Raw genomic sequence first — 13979 nt, 5'->3', positions numbered from 1 at the left:
AATTTGTAACCTAAATACATAAAAATGACAATTATTTAAAAAAATACTAAAATTATTCATAAACTTATATTGTCGGACCCCGGGATGAGCTTCCGACCAAATATCCGCTCCATCACCAAGACCGTCTACTTCCACCTCTGTAACATTGCCTGTCTCTGCCCCTGCCTCAGCTCCTCTGCTGCTGAAACCCTCATCCATGCCTTTTTTACCACTGGACTTGACTATTCCAATGCTCTCCTGGCCGGCCCCCCTTATTCCACCCTCCATAAGCTTGAGCTCATCCAAAATTCTGCTGCCTGTATCCTAACTTGCAACTAGTCCCGTATACCCATCACTCCTGTGCTTGCTGACCTACTTTGGCTCCCGGTCCAGCAACACCTCGATTTTAAAATTCTCATCCTTGTTTTCAGATCCCTCCGTGGCCTCGTTCCTCCCTATCTCTGTAACCTCCTCCAGCCTTCCGAGGCCTCTATGCTCCTCCAATTCTCGCCCTTTGCGCATCCCTGATTTTAATCGCTTCACCATTGGTGGCCGTGCGTTCAGCTGCTTAGGCCCTAAGCTTTGGAATTCCCTCCCTAAACTCCTCTACCGCTCTCTCCTCATTTAAGACGCTCCTTAAAACCTACCTCTTTGACTAAGCTTGGGGTCACCTGTCCTAATATCTCTATGCGGCTCGGTGTCAAATTTTGTTTGATAACGCTCCTACGAAGCGCCTTGGAATGTTTTACTACGTTAAAGGCGCTATATAAATGCAAGATGTTTTTGCAATTACATTTCCAATTACTTTTTTCTTAAAGAGGAAATGGACCACTACTGAAGACAGGGAAGTGTCACCTCAGTCCCTCAAGGCTTCTGCTGCGAAGCATCACTTCAAAACCGTCTGCAGATAGGAGGCTAGGATTCAAAGGGGACACAGTGATAGGCAACAAGGGTGGAAGATGGAACTTTAAATTTTTATTGATCTCCAGCTCGGCTATCTCTGTTGAAGGGGCCCAGCAGCACATCTTCATGAAGATCCTTCTGGAAGTTGCTTCTGCAGCACCTTGAGACTATCTTTTCCTGTGGTCTGCCACAAGCAGGCTCAAATACTGTTTCACAGAGCTGTTCTTTAGTACCTGGATGGGAGGGATGGGAATGGAAGTGCAGCTGTGCAGCAAAATTCACCCATTCACTGTCATTTGCATGTGGTGTAATGAGGATGTGGTTGGCATTGCTGGCTGTCCAGAGGACGGAGGAAAATGACACCATCAGTTTTTAGTGGCAGGACTTCAGCATTTAGACCTTATTGATCTACTCTCCTCCATTGGCTGCCCCAGGTATGCTGGAAAACGGGTGCTAAAATGGAGGAAAATCTACGTTTGTATGTTTGAGAACCAGTATGTGGTGTTACTGTAATTGTAGTTTATTTCTTTAAGTATGTTGCTGATTGACAAACCTTAGAATTGCTGTATTAGTAACTTCTGAACTCTCTTGTAGCACATCTTTAAGGATGATGATTAACCACTGCACTTTTAAAGGGATTATCTTTTTCTTTTCCGTCCTTCCAGAATTTTGTTGTAGCTGTGGGTGCTGAGGGTTGGTTCCATATCTTTGACCTCAGTGGCATTTCAGTCAAGTCAGACACTTCCAGTCACTATGAATTCCTATTTGGTGATGAACAGAAAGCATTTTTCACACAACACATCCCTGCTAACACCAAGGTGATGCTCATCAGTGATATCGGTGAGTTGAAGGAAAGTAGTATCATGGTGGACTGAGGTTGACGGGGTGAAAGTGGAGAGTTAACGTGTTGGATTGCTCAAAGTTGACATACACTGCTTGACTAATAAGGAACAGTAGATACCTGGAAATCATTACAACTTATCTATATAATTATAATTAAAAGTCTCATATCTAGCATGCTTTTAAAACAATCATGTCAGACCTCAAAATGTGACCTCAAAAGTATCTCACATTCATAAAACAAAAAAATGGCTCAAATGGATACTGGGTTTCTGTTGATTAAACATTCTTTGAATAGTTCTGCCCACCTACTCCCCTTCATCCACCTGGTGTGGTGAAGAAAATGTGCAGAAACCAACAAAGGTATGCTTATATGTGGGTTGGGGCCATGTGTCAGCTAAGTTGTCAACGAAATATCCAATGACTAAATGTGAACAAATTGAAAAGTAGCAAAAAGTACCAATGAAGAACAAGTAGCCAGAGGAAAGGTGAACCTTCATACCCTCAATTTCTTTTCACAGGTACCATTCATGCACTAGCTATTGCCACAAAACTGACTAATAACATTGACCATTCAAATTTTTCAGATAATTTTTTCATTCTGTTTTTGGCTACCGTTTTCCTACTCCAAGTCAGTGTATGCAGTTAACAACATTCATTAACATGTATAAACACGTAAGAACTTGTACAATTCTAGAAAATAAATGGCTAAACTTACCCATAAATTGGTTATTTAATGTTAGAAATACCTGTATGAAGCTTCCCCCACATAGGTCTGCTTGGGGCCTGGGACTTGAGCTGGAAATTTCACCGGGGCTTGGGTGCTGAGGATTTCGAGCAGTCTTGGAAACATTTGAGAGTCAGATGAATCATGGGAGTTGTAGTTTGCATTCTGGTCCTGTGGAACTATAACACATGTCACATGACAACCAGGCAGAAACTAACTGAGGCACAGGTGGCACAAAAAACATTTAAAAAAATATTCTTTTTAATTTTATGTAATTTAAGTGATTAAATAAAATTCTGACCTAATTGCATTGTTTGGAATGAGGTTTGTTGTCTTGCTGAGGGGGTACTAGTTTATGTGCGGCCCAGAGGGGGATGTTTATAAGGTGTTTTAATGCTGAATTACAAATCCACTGTGTAAAGTAAAAGGACAACTTTAAAAAAATAATTTGCACAGGCACAGTAGCCTAGTGATCAAGGTACTGGACAGAGGTCGTGAGTCGAAATCCCACCATGGCAAGTTGTGAAATTGAATTCAATAAATCTGGAATTTGTGGGCTAGCACCATAAAAAGTGACCAAGAAAGCTGCTAGATTGTTGTTAAAACCCAACTGGTTCATTAATATCCTTCAGGGAAGGGAACCTGGCACCCCTACCCAGCCTGGCCCGTATGTAACTCCAGTCCCACACTATGTGATTGACTCTAGGGCACCTAGGGATGGCAATTAATACTGCCTGGCCCACATCTCAAGAACAAATAAAATAAATTGAGCAATATCCACGCTGCCTGATTTGTGTGCGGAACCAGTCCGACTCACACTATTCATTGGCTGCACACCTATCGGGGAATGGGGGGGACCATTATTGAGAGGCCAGTACACTTCTTAACCAGGATCTCTTAAAGGGGAGGCACATTCTGACTGAAAAACCTGTAGTGCAAGTTCTGGAGGAAATAGTTTGGGGGCCAATGAAGGAGAGATAGTTTGGGGGCCAATGTTCTCTGATGCTTCACTGGAGGCCTTGGTGCAGGCAGTGGAGAGGAGGAGGGACATCCTTTTTGCCCCAGGGAGCAGGAAGCCCTTCAGGCATCTACTCAGTTGTCAGTGGGAGGAGATAACTGAGGATGTCAATGCCAGGAGTATTGCCACATAAATATGGCTGCAATGCTGGGAAAAAAAATCAATGATGTAACTAGAGTTGTCAAGGTAAGAAGACTGCTAAAATACTTTCTCATCACAACTACACCACTCACAACCTCATTAATTACAATACTCACAGCAATCTCAACATTGCCCTCCTCCACCACCCTGCACTGTCCTAAGGGAATCAAGTGACATAGGGATAGGGCGGGAAAGTGGAGCAGAGGTAGAAGATCAGCCATGATCTTATTGAATGGTGGAGCAGGCTCAAGGGGCAGTATGGCCTACTCCTGTTCCTATTCCTTATGTTCTTATTTGGAAGAAAGTCAGTCAAGCAGAAATCCTGTGCAGGACAAACAGCTTTTCACATGCAAGTGGGAAAAAATCCTATTGATACATGGTAGGGAATTTGTGCATAATGCAGCCACTGAGACTCTGCCATCTTCCTCCAGCTTACAGAGTGATAGTTCTAGGACAAAATATCAACTTTATAATGTTTATACACTGCATTAATAGTAAATCAAATCACATCACAATATATTTTGATCCAGCAATTGCATGCAGTTTTTCTGCATTATGGTGAGTTTTACAGGCGCCCCATATTTGCAGGGGGCCCCTGGCAAGGGTCTTGTAGGCCCATGCGTTAATCTGTCCCTCTCCCACCTCCCCCCACTCTCGCCGCCCCTTTTTTCCCCCTCTCCGTCCTTCCTTCCCCCTCTCCGTCCTTCCTCTCTTTTCTCCGCCCTCCTTGCCTCCTGTGCTATTTTACTTAAATTAATTATTGGACAATTCAATTATTTTTCAAGCAAAATACCAACTTTCATTTAACAGAAGTAGTATTAATAATGTAGATACTTATGTGTAAGTATCATAAAATAGATCATTTTAGTGGTTTTGTTTAGACACATGGAATTTTGAAATCATGTAATTCAATTTGTGAAAATATATTGGTTAGCATTTTTCCTGTGTACATTTACTATGCTTTATGTGTTCTTCCTTTGTTCTTTAATGAAAAGGTAACACAACTATATCCAGCACTCCCAGGTTGAGTAGTTGTAAAGTAGAGGCCCCTTTAAATTGTTGCCAATTAAATACCTTAACCTCGAGGTTCTGAAGTCAAGGATCAAAAACTTTTTTTGTGGGTTAAGGTGCAGGACTGGGATGCATTGAATGCTTGTGGCCCTGACTTTGAAGTCACCGGTTTGGCAAAATACTGGGTTCATAATGTGACAGGTAGAAAACAATGACACTATATAGCTGCAGTAAATGATATATGGATTAACACTTAAAAATAGGACAACTGATAGTGTGACATCAAGTGGTGGCTCATAAGTTCATGCCCTAAATTTTCCCATATGGTAAGCTGCTGATCTAAGTGTTTTTTGTCAGAGAAGAGCCACAGAATGCAGGCTGGCTGCCTTCCACAGGACGGGGAGAATCACCAAAGGTACTCTTATACTTTTTTGTGCAGCCTGTTATAAAGCAGTATGGGCAGCGTACAGAGGGATCATCTACTCCCTGCCCTCTCAGCTGGGTTATTGAAGGCATACCTATTGAAGCAAGAAAGTAAAATACTATTTTTTTAAAAACTAAAATAATGGAAAATAAATACTCAAAATAATAATTTTGATGGCTTCTTCGTGCAGATGGAGATGGAAAGTGTGAAATGGTGGTGGGTTACACTGACCGTGTAGTGAGAGCATTCCGTTGGGAAGATTCCTCTGTTGATAGTTCTGGACAGTTGGTACTACTAAAAAAGTGGCTTCTGGAAGGGCAGGTATGGATCTGTTAATCTGAGTATTGATTATCTCATTGTGTAGAAAAATGTCCCAAGATGCTTCACAGAGGTGTAATAAAAAAACAGATGCTAAGCCAAAGAAGGAGATATTAAGAGGTGTGACCAAAAGCTGTGTGAAAGAGGTCAGTTTTAAGGAAGATCATAAAAAGAAAGACAGACTTGCATTTATATAGCGCCTTTCATGACCTCAGATCATCCCAAAGTGCTTTGCAGCCAATGAAGCACTTTTGAAGTGTAGACACTGTTGTAGGAAACGCAACAGCCAATTTGCAGACAGCAATGACCCACAAACAGAAAAAGAGGAGGTGGAGAGGCGGGGGGGTGGACGGGTGGGTGGGGAGGGGTGGTGTTTAGGGAGGAAATTCCAAAGTGTGGGGCTTAGGTATCTGAAGGCGTGATCACAATGGAGTGGTGACTGGAAGGGGGGATGCACAAGAGGCCAGAGTCAGAGAAACAGAGAGTTCTGGGGACGGGGTGTTGTAGAGCTGGAGGAGACTACAGACCTATCAAAACCATGAAAAGATTTAAATACCATCCCAGACTTCTGTAGCTTACTGACTAGGCATGTCAGCGCAGTTTGGGGTGAGTCGCTCACGTTTTGGTCTCCCTAGCTGTGGAAGCAGGTGGGGAATTGTGGAGGTATTGGCAAATTATGTTGGCACGTCAGATAGTTTTGTTTTATCCTGTATTCTATTACAACAGGTGGACAGTCTTACAGTGAATCCAGGGCCTGATGGGACCCCAGAACTGATGGTCTCACAGCCAGGCTGTGGATATGCAGTTCTACTCTGCACCTGGAGACTGGATCAAGAGAGGGCACCAAAAAGAGATCCATCTGGAGCCTCCAACAGGTATAGTTCCAAAGAATATGCAGAGCACTACAAGAACAATTTCAAAGCAAAGTAAAGTTCAAGGTGATACTTTTTATTCTAAATACTCCTCTATTTTATATGGAAAAAAGGTAGAGGAGAAGTTTTTCTGCTGCCATGCTCATGCAGTGCATGAGCCACATACAGGGGTATATTGGATGCTATGTCTGAGTGCCGGTACTGTGCTGGGAGTGCACTGCATGGTATTTTCCAACTGGACAATGTTGGGGGAGCAGGAAGCTGATGTTGCTCCTGTGTACAAGCCTCGTTTAACTTTCAAAATTCATAAAAATTAAGTGGGGCTTCTGTGCCTAGCGTTTTCCATTGGTTTTTGCCACCAGCACGACATAATCTCTGTACAATGCACAGCCAAGAGGAGTGACTTCCTGGTCTTGAATATTTTTTAGCATTTTTGGTTTGTTTTTGTTACATATATTCAGGAGCATTGGCTTGTTTTAGCATTTTACTTTAATTTTGCCTTTTACTTTATTTTTTTTATCACCTACCAGTCAAAGGAGTTTCATTGTGAGGTACAACAGCCCCAGTTGGTAGGATGGGCATTCCTTTTGGAATTTGTCTTGCCCTTAGGGAGCTGGGGGACATGGAGGGGTACCAGAGGAATGATGAGAGGGAGGACTGTCTATATTTGAGGCAGGCCAAATAGACTTGTCCTTGAGGTATCATCTTGTAGTCTTGAAAGGTTGGAAACTGAAGGAGCACATGCAATGATCGACATGCACAATCTGCATACCAACTTGTTTTGTCAGTAAATGACTGCATCGTGCAGCTGGTTTGTTTTATTTGAGGTTTTACGGCCTTGGAAGATGAGTGTGGTGAGGTTTTCAACTGTATGGTACATCTTGAAGATGTGCCCTCCTGAGGTATGAGTATGCATGAGATGCGAAAATAGCTTCACATGGGTAAGGTATATTAACAGGTTGACAAGCAAAACCATGGGCCATCTATTAGATACTGGTACTGTTGGGTAGGCTTTCCTTGCTAGATTCCTTAAAGTGAGTATCTGTTCTCAGGTGGGGGCCAGAGGGGGTGGTGGAGGCAGAGTCAATCATGGCTTTCAAAAGGGAACTGGATAAGTACTTGAAAGGAAAAAAAATTGCAGGGCTATGGGGATAGGGCGGGGGAGAGGGACTAGCTGGATTGCTCTTGCATAGAGCCGGCACAGACTCAGTGGGCCGAATGGCCTCCTTCCATGCTGTAACCTTTCTATGATTCTAGGTCATGCAGGTTGTGGACACAATATTGAGCCTGGTTACTACCTGCTGCCAGGAATGGTGCACGATCTCGGGAGAGTACCCTGAAATGGTAAATAGGACAACCTCATGGTGTTGCATGTTCATTTGACTATCCATCAAATGGGAGTCACGTGCTGTACCACGCTGTCATTTGCCCATAATGTCTATCTTGTGCCTGCACATTGGGTTTCCTTTCCATGCCATTTCTACTCCCCAGCCTTGACGAATATTTAAGATTCATTTTGAAGTTTGATAAAGGCTGTAGTATTATGACCAACCAATTACCTTTAAGTATGGGAGTGAGCCTTTAGCTTAGTGGTAGCATTCCCACCTCTGAGTCCCAAGGGTTGGGTTTGAGCCCCACTATTACACCCCAGGCAAGCGGAGACCACAGCAGGTACTGTGAAGATAAATGCCCTAAGGAAGGCAACGGGAAACCACCTCAGCTACTCTTCCCCTGCTGGATGTCATCCCAGTATTCAGCTCCAATACTCTGGTCTCTGCTCACCAGGGCTGTCTGGAGTGGGGCCCGAGCCCAACCCTTTTGACTACCACTGAGCCAGCTGTCACTCTATCCAGATGCCCTGGATCTCAACCCAGTATTTAGAGATCATATTCTAGTCTCCACTCACTGGGACTGTCTGGACTGGGGTTCGAATCTTTCACCTTCTGACTCTGAGGCTTAAGAATCTCATGTATGAGACTTGAGTTAGGACCTGCTCTAGGGCAGAACACAATGGACAGATGGATCTTTAAGTGCATATATCTCTTTAATTTGGACCGGTTGGTCATACTTTCTGCTTCTTTCGTTAGGCTTGCTCTCTGCACAAGACCAAAGCTATGAATGGCCATTCAAATTAAATGACTGAAGTTTACTACGTTGCTGGCTAGCTTTGCCCATCAGTGCAGCACAATAGTCTTAATTGCACTGGTAGTTTCAAGAATCTGATTTGGCTTTTTTTTAAAAAGAAATGTCATTTTTATTACTCGTGTGGAAACCCACAAGCTACGTCACCCTCCCTGCCAGAGCCCTGTGTAACATCACCAGTAGAAAGTATCTCTGAGCATCTGCATTGGAAACAGCAGCAGGTGTAACTTCAGACTGGCCTCAGAATCAATCTGGAGGTGCCTGATTCAAGCTACTAGTTGGGGTTGCAGAGTACCCAGCTGGTAGCTTTTTCTGGGGTTGTGTGCCTCTGAGACTAGTCCATCGGTATGTCCTCTGCTGTTTCTAATGCAGCCGCTCAGGGCCATTGGTGGTGCCAACAGGTAGTCTAGCAGGGAAGAAACCCAAATCAAGAGACTTTATGCAGTAATAAAGCTTACTCATTTTAGAAAATTCATGCAGTTCTTGTGATGATGTGGGAAGATTTCCTCAGTGCATTATTTGCGACATCATAAATGCATTTATGATCTTGCTATGAAAAGCATACAGACGATGTCTCCCATTTCTATTTTCTCTGTAAAATGGGAGATTACTTTGAATTAAGAATATTCTTCCAGACTTGTCCTTTAATTGTTGAGCAGTAAAACACACATATTTAAGTTAATTTTTTAGCCCTAAAGTAGGCATGAAAGGGTCAATTTTCAACTACAGCTGTAAGCCAAAATAAATGGCATAAGAACTTGTACAAATCCTGCCTGAAAGGTCATATAGCACTCAAGTCTCCTGTATAAGTACATTTGCATAATTAGTCACAGTACCAGGTATAGACTCGGGCTGGTGTAGGGAGAGAGGATAATTGCCTGTAAATCAAATTTAAAGGAATAGGGAAAATTAAAAAGGAATGTCGCAATATGGGGACAAAAATTCAGAAAGTCTCTGTGGAGCCTCACAACCTATTAGCAGCTTTTGCCAACGCTAAATGGGCAGGGGATTAAGATGTGGCAGGCAAACGTGAAGGGAAAGGAAACCCTTATGCAGGCATGAATCTGCAGACAAGTGACCGAGCACCCAATGCTCTGTTTGAAGGCTGCTGAAGTTGCGGTGCTTATGAGGAGGGTTACCTTCTGTGCCACTTAACTACTGTTAAGTGTCATCCCCATAGGTCAGCATTGCAGCATGCCTGCAAGGAGGTGCAACCAGGTTTCAGGCCAAGCTAACCATATTGCCCCTGCATGTGCCAGCTCTGCCATATGGTAGCTGCAAGTGTTTTTTTAATAGCAGGCACAACACTGCTTCTGCGAAGACAGGCCCTGAGAGCCCTTGCTAGGAAATGGTTAGTGACAGGTGCGGCCAATTAGACAACGCTGGCTCTTGATCATCCTTTGTCTTCTTTCATGCAGTACAATGTACAGCATGACATGCTGTGATTGGGGGACCTCTGAAGAGCCATCCAGCTTAATGATTAGTCAGGCATTCACTTATTGTAGCTGTCATTAGAATCTGCTGGTGCAGCTTCCTTTGGGATGCGGACCATTCACCAGCATTATATCTGCCAAAGGAAGGTAATTTCACTTCCCTTTGCAGATGTGTATATGTGGGTGCTGGCGAGAGGACATAGAGCACCTGTATGCAATTCTGATCTGCCTGCATCCCACTTGGTGGTCCTCTTCCAAACACGGCAGCCCCATTGGTGCTTGTAATGGTGCTGGGGACAAAAAAATTATAAAAGATAACAGGCAAAAGTCTTATTGCAGGCTGGGCAACAGGAATTTAAAAAAAAAATGAACAAGACTTTGCAGAAATGGCCTGAAAATGCTAACCTTCAACATTAGATTTACTAGTCAATGGGAATCGGGGAAAACTCTCCGACTGGAGTCATACCTAACACAAAGGAAGATGGTAGTGGTTGTTGGAGGCCAATCATCTCGGCCCCAGGACATTGCTGCAGGAGTTCCTCAGGGCAGTGTCCTAGGCCCAACCATCTTCAGCTGCTTCATCAATGACCTTCCCTCCATCATAAGGTCAGAAATGGGGATGTTCGCTGATGATTGCACAGTGTTCAGTTGCATTTGCAACCCCTCAAATAATTAAGTAGTCTGAGCCCGCATGCAGCAAGACCTGGACAACATCCAGGCTTGGGCTCATAAGTGGCAAGTAACATTCATGCCAGACAAGTGCCAGGCAATGACCATCTCCAACAAGAGAGAGTCTAACCACCTTCCCTTGACATTCAAAGGCATTACCATCGTCGAATCCCTCACCATCAACATCCTGGGGGTCACCATTGACCAGAAACTTAACTGGACCAGCCATATAAATACTGTGGCTACGAGAGCAGGTCAGAGGTTGGGTATTCTGCGGCGACTGACTCACCTCCTGATTCCCCAAAGCCTTTCCATCATCTACAAGGCACAAGTCGGGAGTGTGATGGAATACTCTCCACTTGGCTGGATGAGTGCAGCTCCTACAACACTCAAGAAGCTCGACACCATTCAGGACAAAGCAACCTGCTTGATTGGCACCCCATCCACCACCCTAACATTCACTCCCTTCACCACGGCGCACTGTGGCTGCAGTGTGTACCATCCACAGGATGCACTGCAGCAACACGCCAAGACTTCTTTGACACCACCTCCCAAACCCGCGACCTCTGCACCTAGAAGGACATGGACAGCAGGCACATGGGAACAACACCACCTGCACGTTCCCCTCCAAGTCACACACCATCCTGACTTGAAAATATATCGCCGTTCCTTCATCGTCGCTGGGTCAAAATCCTGGAACTGCCTTCCCAACAGCACTGTGGGAGAACCGTCACCACACGGACTGCAGCGGTTCAAGAAGGCGGCTCACCACCACCTTCTCAAGGGCAATTAGGGATGGGCAATAATGCTGGCCTTGCCAGCGACGCCCACATCCCATGAACGAATAAAAAAAGAATGATACCTGGACTCCAAGGGTTAAATTACGAGGAGAGATTACACAAACTGGCGTTATATTCCCTGGAATTTAGAAGATTAAGGGGTGATTTGATCAAAGTTTTCAAGATATCAAGGGGAACTGATAGGGTGAATCGAGAGAAACTATTTCCGCTGGTTGGGGTGTCTGGGACTAGGGGACATAGCCTAAAAATTAGATCCAGAACTTTCAGAAATGAAGTTAGGAAACACTTCTACACGCAAAGGGTGGTAGAAGTTTGGAACTCTCTTCCGCAAACGGCAGTTGATGCTCAATTGTTAATTTTAAATCTGAGATTGATAGATTTTTGTTAACCAAAGGTATTAAGGGATATGGGGCTAAGGCGGGAATATGGAGTTAGATCACAGATCAGCCATGATCTCATTGAATGGCGGAACAGGCTCTAGGGGCTAAATGGCCTACTTATGTTCCTATGCCCTCTAAATGACCTTTCACGTGGAAGTCCTGCCCCTATCAACCCTGGATGCCACGTTTCATGGACTATCTGTGGGACCTTGCTGTGCTCAAGTTGATTGTCATGTTTGCCTCCAAAAGCAACACTTTGACTACGCTTAAAAATGATTAATTGGCTGTGAAGTACTTTGAGATGTCTTGACATGATAGGTGCTTAAATAAAGCAATTTCTTTCTCTTTCTTGTATCCTCTTTCTTTCTTTGAGTGCTCTAGACTCAGCCAGAAATTGGAGCATGAATGAAAGTGGGCAGAAATCAGGTAAAATGGATAGCACTGGAGGACTTACAGCTGATGAAGAATGAGCACTGCTCCTTATGTGCTGGAATATTTAAACTTCGGGTCACCCTTCGTACTATTGATTTTAAAATCTCCTCTCCATATATCTGTTCTGCTGGGCTGGCTCTGATTTTAAATCAGCAGTGGGAGTCTGGTTGTGAATGGGGAATGAGTTGACCTTTAAGTATCTCAGTCTGCTTTATCCTGTGTACACAGCCTAGAAATCAGCTGCAGCTATTAAATTGCAGTAACACTCAACTGCCACAGTATGCCGTGGATGTACCATTAATATGTAATAGTCTTTTGAGGTTGAATGTTGCTGTCCAAGAGCAATAAAACAAGATGTGTTTTAAAATGCAGTTGAATATTCACATCTATTGTCATAAATTGGGGATTAAGAATTTTGTGTGGGGGAGGATCTTTCATGTGAGAAAGAAATACACAGTAGTTCTAGAGATTAAAATGACATGCAAAACCAGACATATTTAAATGCATGAATGTGGACAGTTTCCCTAATCAAAGTAGTAATTTTCTTAATATTTTGAGGGTAGGTGTACTGGGTGCAGAAATGAAGGATAGTTTGGTCAGTTGAACCTGTGATCTTGACCTTTTGTTGTTTGACATATCTCCAGTTGCCTAGTACAGTATGTCATTTCCTACAGTTGTGAAATGTGTTTTGGTGATTTTAATATAATTCTTTTTGTAGAATGAATTATTTGAAAAGGCTAAGTGCAGGATTAAGAAGCAGGTTTGTACTTGAGATTCCCTACACTTGAACCCTTTCAACAATGAAGTGATGAATCTCTTGTAAGAAGGCCAGGCAGTTCCCCAAGAGGACTGTTCTCATATATCTCCTTGTAGTCAATCATGAAGAGAAGTTGAATGCTTGGGATCAGTCTCCACCTGCCCACTTGGCCCAGAAGAATTTGAGGGTGGGGGAGAGGGAACATGGGGAAAAAAATCACTTGTATAAAGGAAAAAAGCTAAGATCCAAATATTAGAAACTTTTATTTTCTGTGTATTCAGTAGAAATATTCGTTCAACTGTAAAGTTCTTTGGAAACAACTTGTATGTCTCCAGTTTTAGCTGCAATATTCCAGAACCAGAACCCCTGGCATATGTGCTGCTAACACCTCCAGCCTCCCCTTCCCACTAATTCTAGCACTAACACAGCCCACTGAGCTGCACTTCCTATGTCTCTCTTTCCCTCTCTCCCAATCTGCCTCCTCCCCATCCTTTTCTACTTCCCTCCTCCGGCCTAGCGGAATTAGAGGATAGGGCTGGGGGATGATTGTGATAGTGACTCTGAGGTTATAGGAGAAAGCTATTGCAGTAAGAGGAAAGTGAAGTGGGCAGGAGGAGAGGAGAAGGTAGAGGGTAGAAGTACAGCAGGGCTAGAAGCCAGCAACACGCAAGGGGCAAGGTAAGAATATATTTAGAGATTGGGGTCAAATAGGAAGATAAAACAGGCGAGACGTTATGAGGGTAAGGGGGAAGGTAGAGCAGGGTTAGAAGCTGGGGAGATGGGAGACAGGGAAGCATAATAAGAGGCTAGATGAAAGGGGGAGGTGGAGAGAATCAGGTCCAGATGGATTATACCCGCAGATACTCAAAGAAACTAGGGAGGAGATAGCAGCAGCACTAGTATCTATATATAATCATTCATTAGGAAAGGGAATAGTGCCAGAGGACTGGCAGACCACGGATGTAATTCCTATCTTCAAAATTGGAGATAGAACAAATGCAGGGAACTGTAGACCAAGTTAGCTTAAGGTTAGTGGTAGGAAATATACTAGAATCTTTGCTAAAAGATGAGATAACAAAACACCTAGAGATGGAGAATATAATTAAAAAATAGTCAGCACAGATTTCTAAAAG

The 13979-nt window shown here is 43.6% G+C and overlaps 1 protein-coding gene across 4 annotated transcripts in view; it reads left to right on the top strand.

Annotated features, from left to right (window-relative positions):
* itfg2 (integrin alpha FG-GAP repeat containing 2) overlaps window positions 1–13979 on the top strand; it is an 86601-nt gene that overhangs the window by 25635 nt on the left and 46987 nt on the right. For all 4 annotated transcript variants that reach the window (XM_067999662.1, XM_067999661.1, XM_067999664.1 and 1 more), the window contains exons 4-6: window positions 1548–1722; window positions 5234–5364; window positions 6088–6236. In XM_067999662.1, coding sequence (XP_067855763.1) covers window positions 1548–1722; window positions 5234–5364; window positions 6088–6236 — 455 coding nt within the window. The remainder of the gene's footprint in view (window positions 1–1547; window positions 1723–5233; window positions 5365–6087; window positions 6237–13979) is intronic.

The sequence above is a fragment of the Heptranchias perlo genome, chromosome 18, assembly GCF_035084215.1.
Source record: "Heptranchias perlo isolate sHepPer1 chromosome 18, sHepPer1.hap1, whole genome shotgun sequence".
NCBI lineage: Eukaryota > Metazoa > Chordata > Chondrichthyes > Hexanchiformes > Hexanchidae > Heptranchias > Heptranchias perlo.
Note: the sequence above shows the minus strand (reverse complement) of the source record. Positions and strands in the feature narration are given on the sequence as shown.